The sequence below is a fragment of the Schistocerca gregaria genome, chromosome X (assembly GCF_023897955.1).
Source record: "Schistocerca gregaria isolate iqSchGreg1 chromosome X, iqSchGreg1.2, whole genome shotgun sequence".
NCBI classification, from domain to species: domain Eukaryota; kingdom Metazoa; phylum Arthropoda; class Insecta; order Orthoptera; family Acrididae; genus Schistocerca; species Schistocerca gregaria.
Genome location: NC_064931.1, coordinates 414,700,305 through 414,724,024, shown reverse-complemented (window position 1 = coordinate 414,724,024; position 23,720 = coordinate 414,700,305). Strand labels below are relative to the sequence as shown.

Below are 23,720 nucleotides of genomic sequence, written 5' to 3'. Positions count from 1 at the left end.
CCTTAAATGTCTCTCTGTAGTTCATTTTAATCATTTTCCCTACAGTGGTGCTGTTTTTTTTTTCATCATTGCTGTCATCATATATCAACTCCTTCAATGAAGACTAGTGTGTGTGTGTGTGTGTGTGTGTGTGTGTGTGTAGTGGAAAATTTTCTAAAAGGGTGTTCTAAGTGTTGGCTGTCAAATATGCTTCACCTGTGTTGAAATTGTAAAAATGCACCACAGAAAAGTGTTCACTTCCCACCTTTATTTTGATGTCATCAGTTCCATAGAGGCAGGAACAGTCACAGCACTTTCAGTGACAATAATAAACCAGGCTAGATAAAACTTTAAAGGCTATTTGTGCAAAAAAAAAACTGTGGTTAGCTGTGCATCTAGAAAGTGAAATAGTGAAGTGTGACAAAAGGTTTCTCAAAACTTTCCTAGTGACCTTCAGTTGCTGTATGTGCAGAAATTCAATTTTAGATGTCATGGATATTAATAACTCAATCGAAAGGCAGATGTTTTATTCATAAATATATATGGCAAATAATATTCTAATTGCTTGGTAATTACAGAAGTCATCTCTTTCAGTTTCAAATGCTATTCAGAAATGGAAGAAGAAAAAATTAGTATACAGTCGGAGGGGTTACCAGTATTTAGTAACTATAATGGAATTTGCATCAAAGAAAAGAATAATCTATATAGAGTAAGCTATTATGCTCAGTGCTCTGTGGTGCAGAAGAGGAGTCAACTTACTAATTACTGAAATGGGAACTATTGGAGCAGTGCTGACAGACAAATAGATTAGAAAACAGATAGGGAAGAAAAGTTGCTCCATCAGACCAGAACTGACAGACATCAGGACTTCAAAGTAAATTGATAGATATTGTGGAAGTAAATTGACTGATATTGTGATCCCATTTTCAGGGAACTGTTAATAATTCACAGAGGAGAGTGGATACCTTGGCATATTCCAGTATTCTTTAGTACTTTCAAAATCTGATTTGTGAACACAGAGTAATTTAACATACTGTGACACAAACAGCTGTGGCTACAAGTTTAAGCGTAAAAGGTCAGGTGTAGAAAGGTGATACCCTTGAAATACTTAAAATGATGAGAAATACTACTCTACTGACTGCAGAACCCCAGAACCTGAATGGAGGTGTCAGTGTACTCCCATCTTCTCCAACACAGCTTCCCTTATATAAGGAAAAGTCTCAGGAAAGACTAACAGTGAAAAGAGGCACCAGTACTTGTCTGCACCTAGTGAAACATCTATAAAAAATAAGCTGAGCTGTGTACAATTCTGGAGACACTGGAACAGATGATGTGATGTGCCACTGAGGGAAAAGATTTATGATATGGTCCTATCCTGTTAGTACCAAGCAACTATTGCAAAAGATTTTTGTAGAAGAGAGAAGATGTCAAACATCCAGTACTCCTTTTTTTACACACAATTGCAGTGGTATAGTGGTATGTGTTGTAATCCAGGGTAACAAACAAGTAAATGTGGCAGTCAAAGAAACCTGCAGGGAACACAGTAGCACTCCATTTTAGGCTGTCATATCTTCAATGAATTGGAAACTTGTGTGAGCAGGAGGGGAAGTGGCTGGGAAAGAGGGACTCTTGGCTGCAATCAGTAAAACAAAGTATCTAGCCTTCTTATGGTCTCCAGCTGCTCTACACAGGGCACTGCTTGCATGTCGCTTTACACACTAACAAGAAGAATCGTCAGTTTTATGGGCTTGTGCTGTACATATCACTGCATGTTACATTTTGCGTCCTTATTATAGGGACCTCTTATCTCAAATGGTAACCTGGTCGATTTTAGATGAAAATGACACAAAATTCAAAATGTTCTGTGTTTTCTAAACTCCTGTCTCTACTTGTAGGTTGAATCAAGTGCTCACTTTCCCATTCCTCTCTCCACACTTATGTCCAAGACTCTTGTTCATAACAGAAGGAAAAGAAATAGGCAGGTTTCACAGTTAGATGACTCCAAGATTGCTCCTAATTTTAATTTATAGGGATATCTTCTGGTGACTTTACTTATCACAGTTCACTTTGCCAATAGCATAATGAAGCATAGGTGGCTATGTTGGTGAAAAACACATAACTGTTCTTAGTTATTTCCACACATCTCATCTACGTTCATCTGAAATTGTGACACATTGGTTTTTAACAGTAACAATATGCTGAAGCTGCATAATACCACAAAACCAATTTAGTTTTAAAGGCCTCACCAGTCTCTTAATGCAAATTCTCCATCCCTGTTTGCTTTTGTCAGATATTGCTATGGACAGTGCATATAATGAGTCACAAAATTGAAATGCTGTATTCCTGTCAGTAGATCTGTGCCTCCAAAATGGCAACTTGTCCATGCACACATTACTTATCACAAATTTTTGGCCATTTATCATTCCTGTTGCATATTTTTCTGCGCCATTTGAGATGTGAGAGGAAACATGACAAGTGGCACATATGTTTATAGCCCAGCTTCCAGAAAATGGTTTCAGATGGTCCTAGTTGACACTAATTTTGCAAATTAGTCCTAATTTCTGCAGTGGTTTCCATGTGATCAGCAATGGCTGCTCATATTTGGTAAACAGTCCAGGCATGACTATGTCTGCTGCTGCCATCTGCAACCAGTATGAGAAACACGTGCTCTTTCTTTGTACTGTTGACACCATTGCCAATATACAGCTGACACATCATATAGAATGTATTGAACAATTATTTGGAAGGCCTACAATATGACGCCATTGAATTTCAGTTAACAGGAACAGCACAAATTGTGACTCTCAGCAGTGCCTTGGTATGTCTGCAATGTTTTCTAACCCAGTGTTATTGTCATAAAAACAGATTAGTCTTTCAGAAAGTCCAGTGCAGCTGTTTTTGGCTCAGCAATTTCTTAGACATTAGCTGAGTCCTACTCAGTCCTCAACATAATGCTTTGAAACATTAACTTTAGTGCCCACTATCAGTGTCCCATGCAAATGTGGTACAGTAAAACTCCTCTTTTACACTTTTCAACTGACTTTTAAAAAATGGTGTTAATTGTGAAAAATGTAGATGGTGGGAAGTTACTTTTGAAGTACATACAAAAGTTTTTACATTTTATGATCACATTAGTAGCTCATACTATTTTATGGAAAAAAAAAAAAAAAAAAAACAGAATTCTTGTTCGTAACAATTTCGTATGGTGAATTCTTTCTATCTGGCTTTCTGTTTCATAAATAAACTCAAAAATTTTAGCATTAGTCCAAAAGCAATTACAAGACCGGGACATATGTTACATATATATATATGGCATAAAACTGCAGACAAGAAGTATATCTATAATTAGTTTATAAAATTTGCAACATTGTATGCTAAATATGACATTTTAAGAAAAATATGCAAAACATGGGATAGTAGTTGGCAACAGATCATTTTGACTGTTTATGTAATATGACACACCCAGAATTACATTCTACAAATTTCATCACGAGGTTAAATGTATGTATATACATGACAACATAGTAAAATGTAATTCTGTACTTCATAATATAGAATGGAATGTGCAGTTAAATGTTAATTATGCTGTCAGGTCCCATGCTAACAAACATCTTGAAAATCGGGACATGCTGAATGAAGTACCAAAAATGTGTGACAGTTATAATAGTATTAAATGTTTGTGCTTTGCTATTAGTTCTGAACCTGACCACCACTTCAGAGATTGCTACATATTCCAAAAACAGCAGCACGCTGTACACCACATGACAACATCTCCCTGCAAATCAGATTGCAGAGTGGCCCACCATGCAGCAGTCCAAACCCATGGGCTTTGCTGGTCTGACACACTTCATTCCACATGAAATAGCTCTGTGCTGGCTCAGCCTCAGCCAATACCACTTTGACTATTAAATGCTTTGGCTCCACCCAACATCAGTGGATGGGCTGCATTGTACACACTGGCAAATATGCATACTGCACTCAGGATTGTGGTGCACTAGTACAGCTGTGGTCAGACTTGCAGCTGGTTGGATGTGGCCACGTTTATATTCAAGGTGGATGTGCATAGCGCACACAGCCAACTTTAGCCATCTGTCTTGTCTGGCCAGTATTTTGTCATGCAAACAGTGATCAGCTATTGACCCCACTGTGGCCAAAGTTGTGTGCAGTTGCAAGGAACAGTGTGTATGCTATACTGCCAGTGTGTGGCCAGCCATCAATGCGATTCCAGTGGTGTGGATTTTTTACATTTGATTTTTTGTTGATGTGTTGCTGTAGAAGGAACTTTCTGTCACCATGGACTTTGATACAGAAAAAAATATTATAAAATTTAGGAAGATGTCTGCTCCATGGAGTTTGTCATCCAAAGGACATGTAGTAGACAAGAACCAGCAAAAGAAAACATGATAGAAAATGACTGATGTTTGGTGGCAGTGAGTGTACAAATCCACAGGAACAAAACACACCTTTTTTTATATTTTATTAACACAACATCTACATTTAATTAAGAAAATGTTATCCAACTGACGTGGCAGAGCACCTTTATCTTCAAAGTAATTGGTAAATACGTTTCTATAGTGTGAATTGGGTCTATGACTATATTCATTGTGGAATACCCTCTCATGAATTGAAAGATACTGGTATAGGGTCTCAGTAAGTGGTACACCGTCTCTGGTTCATACATAGTTTTGTAGAATACAACATGCCATAACAGTCTCTACAGTGATATTGGCTACATTCAGGGGCTTGTGAAATATCTTCCACTTACATGCCACTATCTGCCACAAACACTCAGCTAAACATCTTGTTCAAGAATGATGATAGTTCAGCACCGTTTGTTTCACAAAAAAAGTAACAACCATTCCCTTTGTAGAGAGGATTGCAACATAAGGATGTACTCATTATGTTTTCTCCTTTCATTTTGGCTCACAATTCCACAGCTGTAACCATAACCTCCAACATGTGATGACTGAAATGCAGCCAATTCGCTGCCAGACATGCCACCTGTTACAGCTCTGGTTGTAGAAGCTGTGGCCACAGCCAGCCATAGGTTCATTTGACATACTTTTTTTATTCCTGAATATCTTGACTAAATTTGTTACATAAATATTAAGTGACCACAGTGAGTGTGTGATGAAGACTTTACTTGTTACTGACAAAACAAGATATTGGACTTTTAGTTCTGATGATAAGTCATTACACTCAAAATTCATTATCACAAGTGATCAAGGCACTTGTGAATAAAACAAGTCATTTTCTAAATACTAAACAGGATTGTCTGACATTGAAATAAAACTGCCAGTATCATCCTTGCTGCTCATTAATAATTTGTATGTAATGTGAGTTTTATTTCTCTTCAGTAAATTAAAAGTAATTTTAAAGGAAGTGTAGGTAAGTCAAATGTGCACAACAAAATGTGCAATAAACAAAAAAAATTACAGCTACAAACAATGTAAAATGAAACTTTGTGTGCAAAAAGGGTTTCAGGATATTTTTACACTCACTTGTCTCTGTTACAATTACTGTGAATAAAAAGAAGTGCATCAACATGATCCAGGTGTAAAAGTGGTTGTCTTGTGTTGAGAATGAAACTGGCAGAAATAAAATTTCTTTCATAAGACAAGCTGGATGATTTTATACACAGTATTTTTTGGCACTCTTCTGAAGAACTGAAAAATTTTGTGCAGTCATTCTGCAGCAAGAAACCATATTTTCTTCCATTTTGTAGTTTGGAATTATGTGTGTCTCTAAGTCACATGTTAGTGTAAGACTGTCATTTAATTTTGTGAAAGAATTGCTTGTTGGTGGCATGTACATGACTCACTCTAATGATTTTTATCTCCCTGGAAAAATAGAATAGCTTTTTAATACAACCACAATGTGAGCCCTAAAGTGAAAAATACTATCAAAAATACAACAATATTCTATTGTTGAAGGAATTTGAACTGTTTCATTGAATTTCAGGACTTCCCCAAAGTCACTCACAGATTATGTTAAATGATCTGATAAAGTATTCCCATATATTTGACTGTTCTTTAGGTGAGGAAACACCAAATCAGACCCTATGAGATCTGTACTTTCTTCTGTGGCCAATCTTGTTTTTGATTGACAGTTCCATTTGGAAATGGCCACTGGGGACAACTAACATAGTAATAAATATATTGTACGTCTTAACTGTGCCATGACTTCTCACCTCATGACTTCTCACCTCTTCTCTTCAGATGTCATTTTTAGATGATGATATGGTGGCCAGAGAAAAGTTGCTGGTTCATTGTACCTCTGAACAATTAAATTTTCCACTAAGGCATTTACATAGAAGTCCTATTTAGAAGCTTCTCTGTCTTGAGGTGCCTAAATCAAATGCTGCAATAATGTCATATTCCATGGCAACAGTGTAGGTGATTTCTCCAATTCTGATTCCTTGCAACCATGAAAGGCCTCACATTTCAAAAGGTTTGCTATAAAGTAAATGTTAACATATAAGAATTACGGTAATGTGATAGCATACATACTGTGAGAAGAGAAATTAGTTCATTCATCAGTATGCTATTAATTTCTTCAGTTCGACCTATTTCTCCCTTCTCAGCGGTGAAATCTGCCTCTGGTCATCTGGATTTAGGTTTTCTTTAAATTCTCTAAATCACTACAAGCAAATGCCAGGATGTTTCCTTTGAAAGGGCTTTCTGTCCGCATCCTTAACAAAAAAAAATCCAAACTTGTGCTCCATCTCAAATTACGTCATTGTTGGTGGAATGTTCTTCTTCTTCTTCAGAGAGCTCTAATGACACAAGTCAGAATATTGACTGTCTTCTGATTCTAACAGTCAACCCTGTATTCCAGTGAGAATCGCTGGACTTTTCCACTGTTATTGTAAGCGCAGGGAGGCCTTTCGTTGTGTAAATTACAAGTTGAAATGTTATAAATTGTGGACAGTTGATGCCTATCTTGTCCTTATTAAAAGCATTTTGTAGAATTGTATTTTACATAGCACAGGAACAATTCAATCATGAATAATCACGCAGTGCAGATAACGCCGAGCTTTTAACACTTTATGCCATGTACCATGTGGGGATACTTTTCTGTAAGTCACTCCAGTGTTAACTTGTGTCTCAAGATCCAAAAAACATCCATCCCCTACAGTTCCGTACAGCACATAGCCACACATTTACCAATAATCATCTCCTGGGCGGGTTTAGGAAGTTGTTTCTTGTCAGCACAAGACACTTGCTTATTAGACACATATGGGCAGCAAGAAATGTGCAAAGTGCCCCTTTACCCTTTTCCATGAGTGTAAATTTCTCTCCACAGTGAACAGCAAACAAAACTAACATTTACCTCATTCCTATCCTTTACAGGCTTAAATACTGCCCAAATTGAACTTTTAAGGTTCATTTCGGGCTCTGTAGCCACCACTGATTAGTTTTTTTGTTTTTTTTTTCCTTTTACTTCATTTTTTATTGATTTGCTCTTCTTCCTTTTCAAACCATGTTTTTCATCGAAAAAAGAAGAAAATAAAATGGAAGATTTAGTGATAACATAAATTAGCATACACACGTGTCACTCTAAGCACCACCCTACTTGCTGTTCATAGATCTTAGCTCACAATGGCAGTCAGTACTACCACCAACCTGTAGTGCACGGTGTTTGCATGCAGTCCTGCCCAGCCTGTGCTGTAACATCACGGGCTTGCATCGTCCAAGACCACTGTAGCTCAGTACAGCCAAAGCCGGTGGTCGGGGGCCCTTGTGTATAACTACACTGCAAATCACAGTGGATGCATTTTTTGTAATGAAATAATATGCTAACAATTCTGATGTCATACATAGTGGTAATATAAAGTGTTGGCTCAACCCCTCCCTCCCTCTCTCTGTCCTGTGTGGAAGAGATACCACATCTGCGATGGTTCAAAGAAAGTTAATATAATAGTTCATATTGTATCTGGAAGAGGTGCTACCATAGCTCATGTTTATTGTTTCCAGATTTTTTTCTGTTTGGACTAATTCTGATGTTTTATCCCAACCCAAAACTTAGTTCGATAACACAACTATGAGCAACACTACACACAGTATGGTTATTATTAGATCCACAATGTTGAAAACAAAGCACTAGTGACAGAAATTGTTCTAACTTTTAAAGGCTTCTACTACTGATTCAGAAGGTGACAGGCCAGAGGCCAACAGAGTTCATTGTGAAATGTTTCTAGGCACCACATAAAAGCCAAATCCTCTTCAGCATCATTATTTCCCAGTTATATGTTTTTGTTTCTGTACATTAACATTGTTTCATTAGGTATAAAAAGCATATACTTACAATTATGACACAACATTTGGTGGGAATTAACATTCTGAACATAGAGAATTTGAAGGAACTGATAGATCATGCCATAAACAGTGGGAAAACATTAATTCCAGGAACATTAAAGGGGGTTATGCTTAATTTATATATGTATTTAGTGGTCTTCATTTTCCAATAATTTATTCTTGCCATATGTCCTTTATGCACCATATATATGTATTTAGAGGTCTTCATTTTCCAATAATTTATTCTTGCCATATGTCCTTTATGCACCATATGGGAGACTTATGAGCATGTCCTAATTGTTTCATACTAATATTTTCATGGGACTGCATTACATACATATTTTTTGCTAAAGAATAAATTGGGAGGTCACTAGTTACAATTTCATTTATTGTGGGGAGTACTGTTTAGTATCCATAGTGAACAAATGATTCTTCCACTCGCATGTTGTCGTATCTGTCAGCTTGTGTCATTTGTGTGACCTCTGCTTCTTTCTACACCAGCAACTTGGAATTTTGTGTAAGTGTATCATCCTCCTCAAACTTGTGCTGGTCCAGTACTAATGTAGAAAAATAGATTACTAAATTGAGGAGTTATAATATCGGTAGCAACAGGAGCTGCAGAAAGATAGTCATAATGGAAGTCATAGTTCTCCCCCCCCCCCCCCCCCCCCCCCCCCCCCACGAGCCGAAGGAGTTGACATATCTCACTTTCAATGTAAATGTAATTATAGTCTGCAGATTTTTGTAACATTTGGATTTATACAAACTTTTAATCTGTCTGTCTCTGTGCCCATTTCTGTATGTTATTGGTTTTAAATCAGCAGAACTACACTCCTTGAAATTGAAATAAGAACACCGTGAATTCATTGTCCCAGGAAGGGGAAACTTTATTGACACATTCCTGGGGTCAGATACATCACATGATCACACTGACAGAACCACAGGCACATAGACACAGGCAACAGAGCATGCACAATGTCGGCACTAGTACAGTGTATATCCACCTTTCGCAGCAATGCAGGCTGCTATTCTCCCATGGAGACAATCGTAGAGATGCTGGATGTAGACCTGTGGAACGGCTTGCCATGCCATTTCCACCTGGCGCCTCAGTTGGACCAGCGTTCGTGCTGTACGTGCAGACCGCGTGAGACGACGCTTCATCCAGTCCCAGACATGCTCAATGGGGGACAGATCCGGAGATCTTGCTGGCCAGGGTAGTTGACTTACACCTTCTAGAGCACGTTGGGTGGCACGGGATACATGCGGACGTGTATTGTCCTGTTGGAACAGCAAGTTCCCTTGCCAGTCTAGGAATGGTAGAACGATGGGTTCGATGACTGTTTGGATGTACCGTGCACTATTCAGTGTCCCCTCGACCATCACCAGAGGTGTACGGCCAGTGTAGGAGATCGTTCCCCACACCATGATGCCGGGTGTTGGCCCTGTGTGCCTCGGTCGTATGCAGTCCTGATTGTGGCGCTTATCTGCACGGCACCAAACACGCGTACGACCATCATTGGCACCAAGGCAGAAGCGACTCTCATCGCTGAAGACGACACGTCTCCATTCGTCCCTCCATTCACACCTGTCGCGACACCACTGGAGGCGGGCTGCACGATGTTGGGGCGTGAGCGGAAGACGGCCTAACGGTGTGCGGGACCGTAGCCTAGCTTCATGGAGACGGTTGCGAATGGTCCTCGCCGATACCCCAGGAGCAACAGTGTCCCTGGGAAGTGGCGGTGCGGTCCCCTACGGCACTGCGTAGGATCCTACGGTCTTGGCGTGCATCCGTGCGTCACTGCGGTCCGGTCCCAGGTCGACGGGCACGTGCACCTTCCGCCAACCACTGGCGACAACATCGATGTACTGTGGACACCCCACGCCCCACATGTTGAGCAATTCGGCGGTACGTCCACCCGGCCTCCCGCATGCCCACTATACGCCCTCTCTCAAAGTCCGTCAATTGCACATACGGTTCACGTCCACGCTGTCGCGGCATGCTACCAGTGTTAAAGACTGCGATGGAGCTCCGTATGCCACGGCAAACTGGCTGACACTGACGGCGGCGGTGCACAAATGCTGCGCAGCTAGCGCCATTCGACGGCCAACACCGCGGTTCCTGGTGTGTCCGCTGTGCCGTGCGTGTGATCATTGCTTGTACAGCCCTCTCGCAGTGTCCGGAGCAAGTATGGTGGGTCTGACACACCGGTGTCAATGTGTTCTTTTTTCCATTTCCAGGAGTGTAGTTTCTCAGAATGAAATCTTATATAGTTATAAAACCAGTAAGCAACACAACGTAATTATATGCCTGTGCTTCAAGTACTTTTTTTTTCTGCAGGTGCAAAGTAATTCTCATTCTTACTGTTCATATTTTGTATTTTACTGGAAGTTTTGAATCAGATGAATTTAGTGTTTTGCACAATTAGAGGTGCCTTATTTATGTGATTTGGACACATTTGAAAGACTAAAATATCATCTTTCAGGGGAAAGCCTGATGAAAAGGGAGCATCATGCAGCCGACTTAGAATTCTTGGACCAACATACGAAGAAATGGAACAACGTTATATATTTGAACTCGCATGTTCATCTCGGCAGCCTCCACCCAACAGGCCAATAAGCTTGTATGACCTACTTGAAACAGTGCAGGTTAGTAAAAAGTTTTCATCTTTATAATTGTACTATATTGAAAGCTGTCCATTAGCATTCGTTTGCATTTAGGGAGGAAGAAGCTGCTGCCAAGTAACAAATGTGCTAAGGAGGGCTGTCAAAAACAAGTTCAGTGTGACTTGTGACTTGACTTCCTGAGAATGATGTACACTATGTGATATGAAACATCTGGATACATCTGTGTAATGTAGAATTGGCCATTAGATGTCATGAGAGGCAGATACGCCAGTATAAAAGGATGTGGGGAGTATTTTATTGTTAGTAGAGAAAGAGTAACAGCAGTATGGTTAGGTCAGGAGAGCTCAGTGACTTTGAACATGGACTAGTCATTGATGTCAGCTGATTAACAAATCTACATTTCAAGCTTCTAAAGCTGCCCTATTTGATTGTTGGTGTGCGACTGTGAAGTGTAAATGTGGAGGAACAACCACAGCTAAACGTAGACCAGCCATATCTCTTATGCTGATTGACAGGGACCATCAAGCATTGTGGAGGATAGTTATAATAACTTACATAAAAAGAGCAGAAGGAATTACTCATGAGTCCAAAGTACTGCCATCAGTACAACTAGCACATTCAGCGTAAGGAGCTAAAAAGAATGGGTTGCAATGGTCAAGCAGCAGCTGATCAGCCATACATTTCTGTAGTCAGTGCTAAACGAAGTTTGAGGTAGTATAGAGAGTGGCACCACTGGACATAGATGACAGGAAATGAGTGATTTGGAATGTGAATCATGCTACAAACTGTAACAATCTGATGGAAGGGTTATGGTTTGATGAATATCTGGAGAACATTATCCGCCATTGCATGTAGTGCCAGCAGTGAAGTATGGAGGAGGTGATGTTACGGTATAGAGTGTTTCTTGTGGTGGTGGTGTGATCCCATTATGGCAAATAAGAACACAAAATACGGAAGGATATGAACACATTTTACAGCATTGTGTACTAAGCAAAGTTGAGGAATGGTTCAGAGATAATGATTGACTGTGTCAGTGTGACAATACTTCCATTCATAATGCTGCACCTGTGAGGCTAGATTCTTGAAGTGGACTGGCCTGCCCAGAGTCCTGATCTGAACCCCGTGAAACACTTTTGGGATGAGTAAGACTGTCGATTTAACTCCAGACCCGAGCATCCCAACATCATTTTCTCTGGTTTCAGTTCTTGAGAAGAAATGAGCTGTCATTGCTATACAGACATTCAGATACCTCACTGAAAGTGTCCCCAGCAGAGTTCAAGACAACATAAAGGTGAAGGGTGGACACACCCAATATTAATGTCCATTAATAGGTGTCCGGGTACTTTTGATCAGATAACGTAGTGTAATGTAGTGAAAAACATTTGAGTTACAAAAATTTACATCATAAGAAACTGCCAACTTATATGCTATCTTATTTCAAATATCCTGTCCATGTTGCAGGGAATTTTAGAGGCCATTCACATAAGCAAAAAAAGGATGATTAGAATTCATCACCCAGTTGATCAGAGGTTATTGAGGCAGATTACAAACTTTTAATTGATAAGAATAGCGAAGGTAATTAGATGAGTATGTTTCAAAGGAACCATCCTGGCATTTACATGAATACATTTTGAGAAATCACATAAAACCTAAATATGGATGACTGGCTGGTAATTTGGACCCCACACCTCCTGACTATGAGTTGAGTGTCTTAACCACTGTACCAACTTGCTCAGTCTGTTCAGATAAACTTGTATGCTGGCAATAATGTTCTGTTATTTGTTTAGTAATGTACAGATGAACGTGTTGTCCCGTCATGCTAAAGTGTTCACAAGCTTCTGTATATTGAACAACGTATCTTATTCTTTCAAAATGGACTCTTTCACTCAGCAGCAGTGGGTGGTGTGACCTGTTTTGAAACTTTGTTGCAGATTAAAACTATGTGTTGGAATGGGGCTCAAACTTGGAACCTCACCTTGCATGGGCAATATTCTTACTGATAGGATGTTGCAGATGCTCCATTTCCAGGGCTGTTAGTGTATAATCAGTTCCCTTTATAATGTGAGACACACACACACACACTATGATGCAGCCCACATAAAATGCTGTGCAGAAATTGCAAAAAAACTGGTATACAAAATGGCTGCCTTCACTGGTGGCCCTGCCTCTGATGGTATGGAATGGCATAAGCCGGTGATGGGACTAGAGTAGTTTGCGCTGGGTGGGTGGGGGTTGGGAGTGGCACAGGGGCATAGGTTGGATGGGCAGCAGAATACCATTTGAGGGGGAGTTCAAAGGATTGTGGGTAGGATGTCCCTTATTTCTGGACATGATGATAGATAGTCAGAGCTCTGTCAAAGGACATGTTCCGGTTACTTCAGTGTGGTTTGATTTGGATGATGATGGGGGCATTCCTTTGCAGATGATTCTTGAGGGTAGTGGGAGGATGAGGGGTGAGTGAGGATATGGCACGGGAAATATTCTTATTCACTAGGTTGGGGGGGGGGGGGGGGGCTGTGCCTGTCTGTTAAGGCCCTTGTGAGACCTTTAGCATACTGAGCAGGGGAGTTTTCGTCACTGCAGGTACACCATTCATCAGTGGCCAGGGGTGACAGTTGTCAGAATGCAGGTCCTGGTGGTAGTAAGTGGACTTGATATGCACAGAGGTTTGGATGGAGCCATCAGAGGGGTGGATGTTAGCAGATGGGAGAAAATATATTGAGGCTGTGGAGAAATGAGGGTATATTGTCATGGCCCTGTGTCCAAATCATGAAGATACCATCAGTGAATCTGAGCCAGACAAATGGTTTGGGTTTTGGGAGGTTAGGAAGATTTCCTGTACATGACTTGTAAACATATTGGCATAGGAGAGTGCCGTGTGGATGCCCATAGCTTTGCAGCGGATTTGTTTATGTATCTTCCCCTCAAAGGAGAAGTAGTTGTGTTGAGGATGTAATTGGCTAGATGAATGAGGAACGAGGTTGTTAATTTAGAGTTGGAAGAATGTTGAGAGAGTTAGTGTTTGATAGCAACAAGGCCATGCGTATGAGGGATGTTATTGTATAGGTAGTTGGCACTAACAGTGATGATTTGGGATCTAGCTGGTAATGGGGGGGGGGGGGTAGTGGTGGTTGAGAGAATTGTTGGGTTTATGGATTTTAGAAAGACTGTAGAAGGTGTATGCGCATGCGTGTTGGGGAGGAGGGTGCCATTGGGGTGAGAAGGAAGATGAATTCCGGTGAAAGATCGTGGAATGGGATTGAAAGTTATGTTTGTTTGACTTCTGGGATGGGATCACTATGGCAAAGTTTATAGGTGGAGGAGTCAGACAGTTTGCAGAAGCCTTCTGACAGGTAGTCACTGCAATTCATCACAACAATGGTGGAGCTTTTGTCTGCAGGGAGGATAATTAAATCATGGTCTGTCCAGAGGTATTGAGTGGTGGCTGTTCTTTCTTCTGTTGAGAGTTTTATGTTTCTGGGAAGAGACCTGGGGAAGGATGATGAGGCCAAGTTGGATTTAAGCTATTTCTGAATGGTGACCAGGGCTGGTTAAGTGACAGGGGTGGGGGAATGGGAAAGTCATGCTTGGATGCTGGTATGAACAGGGAGAGGCAAGGTTCATTGTTAGGATAAGGTTAACTTTGGCTCGAGGGATTCGTAGCAAAGAAGTGTTTCCATTGTAAGGATCAGGAGGAGGAGACTAGATCATAGCCAAGTCCATTGTTTGTTTAGGTTCTGTGTTTATAGAATGTTGGGAGGGAGTATTGGAGGACGCAACAAATGAAAAATGCCAGCAAGTCATGGTCTGTGTGCTATGAGGTGTTATTGGCAGGGGGGGTGGGGGGGGAGATGCTGGGGATAGGATAGGAGAGGTGTTAATGGCTAGTGGTGCTCTGAAGCAAAAATAGGGTGTTGATAAATTTGATAAGTTTTGGAGGTGATGACTGGAGTGCTATTCCAGGTGTTGAAGGATGGGTGTTTCAATTTGGGAGATGTGGTGCAGGTAGTTGTACTTGCACAGTAACAGTATCTTGTGAATGGAGCAGAGTTGGCTCTGGAATTCCAGCACTATGGAGATTTATTTCTGTAGTGTGTGAGATTTAGGGACTGGCAGAATCTGAAAATTTGAAGATCATTTTGAAAGGATGGGTGGTATTCAGAGAAGTAATTTTTATTGTTAGACCATTGGGAAACGGAGTGTGTGTGTTTGTGTGGGAGGGGGGAAAGGGGGGGGGGGGTACCATGGCCTATGCAGCATTTAATGAATGTGATGCGGGCCTGTGTTTTACCTAAGAATAGTGATACTATCTGAACTGATGCAGGTAGATGGAGCAAGATTTCATTTGGAAATTGTGCTGAGGGCTGGAAGATAGTTCTGTGATGTGAGGGTATTCGATCATACATTAGCCAACATTGTGCATGGGGCAAAAAAAAAAAAAGAATAGACCTAAGATTATGATAGGAGCAGTGTGTGAGGATAGGTAAGTCAGTTGGGAAATGGAGTGTAGTAATTTGTTGCTTTGAATGTTTAACTGTGATCCAGCTATTGGGTTGTTCATAGGATGGTGTGCACTACAGTCAAAGTGTCCACGACCGGTGCTATGAGTGGAACAAATGGCCCACGTGATCACACAGGTAGGGGCTTGCAATGCATGTATGTAGCAAAAATGAGAAGGAAAACATAGGGAGAGAGATGGACGGACAATACAAGAGACATACAGCAGATGTAAGTTATGGTTTAGGGCAGAAGAGAGCCACTAGCAAGTATAAACAGGATAAGGAAAGTTCTCGCAGAATGTAAATAATTTAAGAGTAATGGAGACCATTAACCAAATACTAGAAGATTCTTTCCTTGACAGGCATATGTTTGTGTACCCTAGCTTGTTAAATGATTCATCCAAAAGCTAGCAAAATTTTCATTCTTTTTTAAAATATTTTCATCATTTGCTGTCACCACATAAACATTGACAGATATCAGTGGGTAATATGAAGAATGGGATGGAGGTTCCTGTTTGCAAGAGGACCATATTTGGACCTAACGTAACTGTTTCATTTAACTTTGAAAGTACCAACTCATTGTTTGCACAGCAGATTTTCAAGAGTTACCAGATGCTTCAGAATTACTAATTCTGCTAAAACCACTCTCTCGTGATGCAATTTCATAGTCCGTGTTATGTCAGGCATTGTATGTGGATCCAGTTAATGTTCGTATTTGAGATATGCAATGTTTTTTGTACAATTGTATGGCTAGCTCCAGTTATTGAATTGTTATCTGTATGCCTGTATTTATAATAGTGTGGTATGTACAGTTAGTGCAGTCAGAATAACTAAGTGCGAGCATGATAAAACATTGTTTTCTGATTCTACACACTAAGCCAATGTTGCCACATTCTACCAATCAGAATGTAGTTAAGAGAGGGCTGTTGGATAGGAACTTCCTTCCATCACAAGTTAGGATTTGTCAGTCATCTTATTTTATACATGTTACAGAATCTTATTTTGTGGGTTTACTGGAGTTGCAAAGTGCTTTGTTCATTGACTGGTTAGATACTACTTACAGTAGGCATTCTAGACCAAATTTTTTCAAATGAAATACCTGAAATACTTCCAGCAACATTTCTTCTCCCATACACTGTCTCTCCACAACTGAGTAGCCTCATGCATTGGCAGAGAGTGGCATATTGTGTAAAGGTCTCAAGTTTCTATATTTAGGAAGCATTACTTATGCCATAATCCCTTGCCACTGCTAGACAATTATTCCAAAGCCAGGTTTGCAAGTAATGGTTGCTGCTGTGCAGATGCATAACACGGGGAGCAGCTCTTGGTATTTATGCCCTCATGAACACTCGTAACTCAGCATCAGCCTCAGTTCAGTCTCCTGTACTGTGTTTATTACTCTTCCCTTTATTGTTCAGATTTGTAGCACATTAGTGAAAATCCATCAACAATAGTGCCTTTTCTTATGCAGTTGGACAACGTCAGATGCAAGTTCTTAAAGAAATTATTCATTGCTATTGCAGTGTTGCTCGATCATGATACACTTATGCACATTCCAAAAATGCTCTCATGAGCATCCTCTCACAGATTTCATTGTTTACCTTGTAGAAGCTACAAAGTTGTGCAGTTAGTTAGGTCTTTGTATAATCCATTAGACATTCATTGACACAGCATTGTTTTTTAATAGTTTTATGTTCAAGTGGCTGGGAAACTACATCTTATCTCAGTTGGTATTCTGTGCACATTACTTCTCATTTTTTTCCTTTTATTTTGTTTGCAAAATCCAGTGATGGGAGTAGTTCAAACGTGTCATGTGGAAGTAAACTTTCATAAGTGATCTAGACCAAAGTATTTGAAGTGCAAAGTGGTTGCAAACTCATAACTGGAATTTTTTCCTTATTAATCAAAATAAAACAGTAATTAGTATCACAGGTTATCTGTATGAGCTGAAATATATATGCTGACAGAACAAGTTTCTGCATGCTAAGTATTATAATTTTCATTACACATTCATATAAGGGCGAGTCATATTGAAATGAGACAGATGAAAAAAAGCAAGTAAACTATTATTTCAAAAGTAATCACCATAACTGTTAATGCATTTATTCCTCTGTGAGCCAATAGGATCAGTGCATCCATGGAAAAATTTTTGTGGTTGTCTACAGACCAATGATTGTAACAAGGCATGTAAATTGGTGGTGATGAATCTCTCTCTAAAAATATGGAAATTGCATGGGGAGAGATAGGGACTATATGGAGGATGTGAAAGGGTTCCCAGCAAAACTTCTGCAGCATAATTGAAACAAACTTGGCAACATGTGGGCAATTATTTTGCTGCCAAGGCTGTTTCAACTTGCTGAAGTTTTGCTGGGAAGCTCGTACACAGCTTCGTACAGCCCTAATCTGTCCCTGTGCAATTTTCATATTTTTGGATCCCTCAAGAAAGACATTTGTGGCTGTGGATTTGCTTCAGGTGAAGAGGTGCACTCCTGGGTCTATTATGGTTCCGTTGGCTACTGAAAATATTTTTCAGTGAAGGCATTTACCATCTTATCTCACAGAGGGATAAATGTGTCAACAGTTAAAGTGAATAATTTTGAAATAATAAACAATTTACTTACTTGTTTTCCAGGTGTCTCATTTTATTTGACTGTCCCTTATAAATTTTCCCAGTCATCATCAATAGGGACTTTTGCCAGTTGTTAAAATTAGCAAACAAATGTCACATGCAGATGATTCATACATCACCAGGTTACCGTATTTACTTGAATCTAAGCCGTATTCGAATCTAAGCCGCACCTGAAAAATGAGACTCGAAACTGAGGAAAAAAATTTTTCCTGAATCTAAGCCACACCTGAAATTTGAGACTCGAAATTCAAGGAGAGAGAAAAGTTTTAGGCCGCACCTCGAAATCAAAACAAAATTTGTCCATTCTAATATGAGACACCATTTATGTCGAATGAATGACAATACAGCTATAGTGGTTTGGTTCGAGTCGTAAGCTTAGCAGTTAAGCTTTACCAGGTAGCCATTGCTATGTGTCAGGTGCTCCGTCCGTATTTATACGGGTACCTTTCCTTTTTCACGTGCCTCATCTGGTTTGAATTCATTCCTTTTTTTCTTTGATCTGATAAGTGCCGTTCTCTTTGTTTTAGGTGTTTACGTCACTCTACGCTGAAAATGCATTACTGTACTGTGTCATGCATTGTTTGTCGCATTCTAATAATGAGTGTTTACAGCTTGTCACCGCTCGTGGCATGGCTTACTTTTGTGCACGCTACCACGCTTACAATTTTAAAAAAAAGAAAAAGAGGAATCGTCTCATTAGTGAAACAATGGCAAGAGACCGCTATTTGTTGTTACTTACACTGCTGCTTTCTTTGATAATGATCAACAAGAACCAAATAATAGACTGCGTATGATAGAAGATGTTCTGAGCGTGAGTTTGGCAAAAAAGAAATTCTGTTTGAAAATCTTTGCAGATGCCTCTTTAGTACATTACAATTTGCACAGGAATTAGTCATCTTAGATTAAAAAATCTAGTTAATTGCCGTGCTTCATTTCTGACTGTATCACTATTAGGCATAAGGATAATACGAATATAAACATGACATGATATGTATATTGTTTCGCATTTACTGTTGTCTCACTCTAGTTTCGTAATTTATTAGCCAGACAGGATTTAAATGAGATAGCAGCAAACACGAAAGAATACGTGGCAAAATTTTTATATTCGTATTATTCTTATGGTGAAGAGAATACTGCATGTAATTCACAATTCATAAAAGTTCCTATTAACAACTGTGTCTTCTCACAGGTAGGAAAAAATTCAGAATGTAGAGTTGACCATATTGACAAACATCCCAAACAGTCTTGCCAGTCGGATTTTCGCTGTACATCAGAATGCTGCTACATTCTAAGATGAACAATACGGAATTTGTATTTACTTCGTTGGATAATGTATGAAAATACAGTGGTCGAAACTCGGGGCAGAGAAAAAAGCTCATCTTCCACTTTTTTTTTTTTTTTTTTTTAACTGACACAGAGGTTTTGGCACCAGTATTTATCTTTGTGCCTGCAAAGCATGCCTGTGTAGCGCTACATTTATTCGACGGTATAATTTAGTTGTGGCGCCACCTACCAACATTTTTCAGAACTTCCGCTTACTTTGCACTTGATTCTGAGCCGCAGGCAGTTTTTTGGATTACAAAAAACCGGAAAAAAAAATGCGGCTTAGATTCGAGTAAGCACAGTATCTAACAACAGCAGGACAGTTATCAGAACAGGAATGGCTCTACCCCATTCACTGATCTTATTCAAGAAAGATAATAGTCCAGTGTGCCTACTGCAAACAGCCACCAATGTTACCAAAGTAAGAATGTGTGCATGTCAGCATGCAATAAATCTTAACAGGCTACATATGAAGTGTACTGTGTAAATAAATAACTCATGGGACTAGAAGCCGCAGTGGTAGAAGACAAAAAATGACTGTAACTCTGGACAGTATTTGTCTACTAGTTTTCTGCTAGCAGCATGAAAAGGTAATGAAAGCACATGGTGGTCTTTGACTGTTACATTAGTGACAAGTAACTTAATGTTAGTCAAATTTGTTGACACAATCAGCCAGAGCTAAAAAGGGAAAGAACATGTGAAACAAATAGTGAGCCAAACAGTTTCAGGTTCAATGACAGAAATTCAGCGAATTGGCACAGTTGTACGACACTGGACTAGTATATGGGAGGACAATGTTTTTAACCTCCATCCAGCTATTCAGATTTAGGTTTTCTGTGATTTCCCTAAATTGCTTCATGTGAATGCTGGGATGGTTCCTTTGAAAAGGAATGACCTATTTCCTTCACTATCCTCCTTCAATCCCAGTTTGTGTTAAGCCCCAGTCCAACTTTCTTTTGAATTTCAAAGAGCTATCTCAAATATGCCAATTAAAAGATTGGATTACTGCATATGTAACTAATTTGCAGCATGTTTGCTGATAATAATTAAATGGGTAACTTCTTATGGGGTCAAAATGTTTAGAAAGAATGAAAAACTCTGAAGATGAACTGTCTCTCAGAACACTTGATATTTTTATTTTATTTTTTTAAAATCTTGTAATATTTCATATACCCACACAAAGCAAAGTGAACTCTTCTGTGTACCTTCCTATAGTCCCCTCCCCCCCTACGCTACCTGGAGAGGTCTCACAGGTCACAGGTGTACCATAGTCTTTGCATGTTTCATTTTTGTTCAGTTTTACCATTTTTCCATGGTGGGGAAAGCTGAGCCTCCTACACAACATATTTTACACAAGGCAGATGTGGCTGTTCAAAAATGACTGGGAATTCTCAGATGAAGAATGTACGGCAGCGATAAGAAACTGATTTTGAGATATTTAGTGATTGTGGCACTAATTTGGAGTAGGAAACAGAAAGTGTTGAAGATGTGACCACTGATGTCTTATTTAATAATTTTCTGGGGTAACTCATCACCAAAAAGAAAGTATTGATTGCTCAAAAGGAAGCAGTAAGAGTAACATGTCATGTTCACCCATGATTGTGATGAAGGTACTTTTTCAAGGAGTTAGGTATTTTAACTTAGCCATCATAATACACATATTTGCTAATGAAATCCATCACAAATAATCCATCACATTTTGAGAATGATAGTGATGTCCACATGTAAAACATTAATTGAAAAAATGACCTTTATCACCTGTTATTAAGCTGTCAATTGTTCAGAAAGGAGTTTAATATGCAGCAGCAAAAATTTTTGATCATTTGCCGAATAACATAAAATGTTTGACAGATACCAAAGTGGGTTTTAAAGCATACCTAAAATCATTTCTTCTGTACAAATCCCTGTATTCTGTGGACGAACCCTACTTTTTAGTTTTTAAATGCAGTATTATGAGTGGGAGTAAAAAATAATTTGTTCATTAAAAAGCAGATTATCACACTTGATGGCAATGACAGTCGAATCACAGAAAAGGAGGAGGTTTTGAAGTTCATCAGAGACTTTTATAGCAATTTATATAGCAAACCAAGGGAAAATTTGAGTGTATCTAAATTAAATGATGTATCTAGTGTTCCAGATATACTCCTATTGGAAGTCAAGTGTGCTCTAGATGGCATGAAGAAGGGAACAGTGACAGATGATGATGAGCTCAGTGTTGACATCCTGAAACTGGCAGGAGAGGTAACACTAAATCACTTGGCGAAAGTATTTACTTCCTACCTGCACTGTGCTTCAGTTCCACTATCATGGAACAAAGCAAAGATTATATTGATACACGAGAAAGGAAGTGTTCGCAGTATCAAAAGCTATCGTCCTAACAGCTTGCTCTCAATTTTGCACAACATTTTCACAAAGATCCTGTTAAATTGAATTAGTTCCACCCTAGACTCTGCCCAACCTATAGAACAAGCAGGATTCCGAAGCAATTGTAGCACTATTGACGACATTCTGACTGTTATTGAAGTGATCATCAGAGCAAATGAATACCAACTGCCTCTCTGCATTGCCTTTGTTGATTTTGAAAAGGCTTTTGACACTGTTAGCCATATAGCTTTCCTCCAAGCTTTGAGTAAGCAAGGAGTGGGAGCAGCATACATTGAAGTGCTCAGCAATATCTACAAAACTTCTTCAGCTTATGTTAATATTGGCGAATCAACTCAAGAGTTCCACATCAAAATGGGTGTCGAGCAATGCAACCCCATCTCCCCAAAACTGTTCTAGGCTGTACTGGAAATGGCTATGTCAAATCTGAGCTGGGAAGGTAAGGGAATTAGAATTAATAGAAGAAGGCTTACCAACTTGAGATTTGCTGATGATTTTGCATTACTGGTCAATGAATTTGCAGAGCTCTAAAACTTAGTTACAGATCTTGCATCAAAATGTCAGTTTGTTGGCTTGAACATGAACCTTTCCAAAACAAAAGTAATGTCCAACAAATGGGTCCCAGCTGAAGATCTGAAATTCAAGGACAGTCCATTAGAAGAGGCCAGTGAATATATCTACCTTAGCCAGATTATAAATGTGAAAGGAGATGTAAGGCCAGAAATCTATGGGTGCATCAAGCTTGGCTGGCAAGCATTTAGGAGGAACAGTATTCAGATCAAAAATGCTAGTATATCTGAAGAAATCCGTATTTGATCAATGCATTCTTCCTGTGCTGATGTATGGTTGTGAGATTTGGACACTGAACTCTTTTATAAAAGGGAAACTTACGTCAGCACAGAGAGCAAGGGGAAGAGCAATTCTGGGCTATACAAGAAAGGATAGGAAAAGGGCAGATGACATCTGGTCTGTGACGAAGGTTAAGGACATCTGAGAGACAGTAGGCTCCTTGAAGGGCTGGCCATATCATGAGAAGAAAAGATGGCAGATGGACGAAGCTAGTACTGGAGTGGAGTCCAAGAGAGCATCAGATGCCTAGAAGAAGACCACCTAACCGATGGTACAAAGATATCAAGAAGATCGCTGGTAGCACCTGGCAGAGAACTGCCCAAGACTGTTCCAGTTGGAGAGGGCTGCTGATAGCCTACCTGAATCCATGACTTGATGAGGTCACATCATTTAATGATTAAATTGGCTGATGATGATGATAATGTTAACACATAACCTGTAAGCTGACTTCATTCACATCATTTTGATAAAAGAACTGTTCAAATGATTTATGGAACATGCAACTAACTACCTAGCAATAGAGGAGGTTTCTTCTGTGCTAAGAACAGATGTTTTTGACAGAGAAAACTGCAGCTTCTGTCTTGCAGGTACTTGACAGATGATGAAAAGTCTCCAAGAAAACCCTGCTGTTTTGGAGACACGGGATCTGCTCTGTACCCAAGATACTCTAGATAAACATTCCATCAATAGATCTGGAAATATGTAAGCTTAGAGCACAATAAACTGATATTTGCTTATCGTATCTACAAGATGTTGATATTATTGAACTGACAACATTAATTGAACTATTCATGTATTCAGCCATTTTCAAATCAGGGAATGGATTGGCTTATAGTTTGTTTGCAACTGATGGCGCAGCAGAGACGTTTTCAGATGCTCTGTTAGTAAAGAAAGATTTTTGTTTTTATTATCTGCATTACAAATTGACAATCCAGATGATCAATAGGAAAGAAAGGAGACAAGCAGCTGCAATTCATTTTTTTTCTGTATTTCATTGAAAATAGGTGCAACAGTGTGTGTCGATGAAATGTTTCTGCATTTCCATGGAAGGTGTGGGTGTAGAATGTATGAGGGTTGGAACTTAAATAGTGGCAACACTATTGTGGAGGCACTAAGCAATGGAATCTACTATTGCTG

General features: G+C 39.5%; 1 protein-coding gene across 2 annotated transcripts in view; it reads left to right on the top strand.

Annotated features, from left to right (window-relative positions):
• The window catches only part of LOC126297859 (transcriptional adapter 1-like), a 151,672-nt gene that overhangs the window by 96,001 nt on the left and 31,951 nt on the right, over positions 1-23,720 (top strand). For both annotated transcript variants that reach the window (XM_049989140.1, XM_049989141.1), the window contains one exon: positions 10,760-10,922. In XM_049989140.1, the coding sequence (XP_049845097.1) occupies positions 10,760-10,922 (163 nt within the window). The remainder of the gene's footprint in view (positions 1-10,759; positions 10,923-23,720) is intronic.